At 35.0% G+C, this 1,568-nt stretch overlaps 2 protein-coding genes across 2 annotated transcripts in view; one reads left to right on the forward strand and one right to left on the reverse strand.

The window, feature by feature from the left end:
• The window catches only part of LOC119632683 (ribose-phosphate pyrophosphokinase 1), a 26,436-nt gene that overhangs the window by 1,508 nt on the left and 23,360 nt on the right, over nt 1-1,568 (reverse strand). Inside the window, 1 exon segment of the mRNA XM_038025710.1 lies at nt 1-13. Within this exon segment, the coding sequence (XP_037881638.1) occupies nt 1-13 (13 nt within the window).
• Nucleotides 20-1,523, forward strand: LOC119632682 (sperm flagellar protein 1). Its single transcript, XM_038025709.1, has one exon. The coding sequence runs from the start codon at nt 506-508 to the stop codon at nt 1,376-1,378; it is 873 nt and encodes a 290-aa protein (XP_037881637.1). The 5' UTR covers nt 20-505; the 3' UTR covers nt 1,379-1,523.

A 1,568-nucleotide genomic window follows, 5' to 3' on the forward strand; every position in this document is an offset into this window, starting at 1 on the left:
TATCGAAGAAACCCTAAAAAGCAGAAAGAGCGAAGACTCATATAAAATCAAAAATTATATACCTTAAACGATTTCAGAAATTTTCATTTGAATTTATAGAAAACATTTCTTCTAACATCACTTTGATGTCAGAATTGTTTTCGAAAATCAAGAATTTTTTCATTTCCAATTTTCATTTAGTTCTATAAACAGGTTGATAAAAATATGAATTTTATATTTTTTGTAAAAAGAAATCAATCATAAAAAACCGTCTTTCTTTATTTCGCTTTCCTTTGAGAATTAATTTCGGAATTTCGCAAATTTAATTTCGAGAGATTAACGCTTAACCAAAAAAAGCCAATAAAAGAGAAAATATCAATAAATCAATAAAAAAAATACAAAAAATTCAAATCTGATCCAACATCTAAAGTTCGTCTGTAAGCAGCATCGTAAACAACAACAACACCAAAAAAAAAAAGAAGTAAAAAATACATAAAAAAAAAAAAACACCGAAAACAGAAGAAAAATGCCGAAAAAATTGACAAACGAGGATTTAGAAACTTTGAAACTTTGGCTAACGGATCATGAGGTTCACTATAAGAATTTGAATCGTGATGCTTCCGACGCCGTATTGGTAGTAACTTTATTAAAGAAAATTCATCCGAAACTTATCGATCTGCATAACTACCCGTCACGTAATAACACGCAGCTAAAGATAAACAATTGGGAAACGTTGAATTTAAAGGTGTTAAGCAAGCTGGGTCTGCAGCAAAGCAAGAGCATGCTCGAAAAATTGGCTAAGGGTACTGTTGGTGCCGTTGAGGCTTTACTAAGCGATATAATGCTGATGGAGAAAGCGAATCAGGCTCGCGGTGATAAACGTGACGACGAGCAAGAGCAATTATGGTCGGAAAACGATGATCTTATGATGGTAACCGTGAACAAAAAGATTGGCGATGCGATCATCCAGGTGCCACAGAAAATGATATTATATTCGATTTACGAGCAAGTGTTGCGCAAATCACAAGCTAAGGACGTTTATCTGAGCGCCTCGCAGCAAAAAATTACGCATTTAGAGAACGTACTCAAATTGAAAGCGGAACGTATCGAAGAACTATGCGCTCAGCTGGCCAAGGTATCGGTGAGAAGCTTAATGAAGCAACATAATTTAGAAACTTCAAGTTCCAATTCGGCTCTGCCAACGGAAACCCTTAATGACAACAACAACAACGACAACAACAACAACAACAGCAACAGCAACATCAACAACGACCAATCGAATTTAAGAACACCCAGAACTATTACAATAACCACAGAAGTGACACCAAACGACTACAATAATAATAACAGCAGCTATCATAACATAAACAATAACCTTAGCAGCAATAAACTCTTTTAATCCAATCCTTGCTATCTATCATCAATTATAAGATACATGCATTCCGGTGGTATGTGTCTATATGATTGGGTTTGCTTGTCTGTTTGTCCGTGAGTGTATTTACTACTACTATTCTACTACTACTTATACTACCACTACTACCACTACCACTACTACCACTACCACTACCACTACCACTACTACTACTACT

This window comes from Glossina fuscipes, unplaced genomic scaffold, assembly GCF_014805625.2.
Source record: "Glossina fuscipes isolate IAEA_lab_2018 unplaced genomic scaffold, Yale_Gfus_2 1, whole genome shotgun sequence".
Lineage (NCBI taxonomy): Eukaryota > Metazoa > Arthropoda > Insecta > Diptera > Glossinidae > Glossina > Glossina fuscipes.

What these genes read in the sequence shown, in the direction of transcription:
- LOC119632682 (XM_038025709.1), top strand. Translation starts at nt 506, where the DNA reads ATGCCGAAAAAATTGACAAACGAGGATTTAGAAACTTTGAAACTTTGG.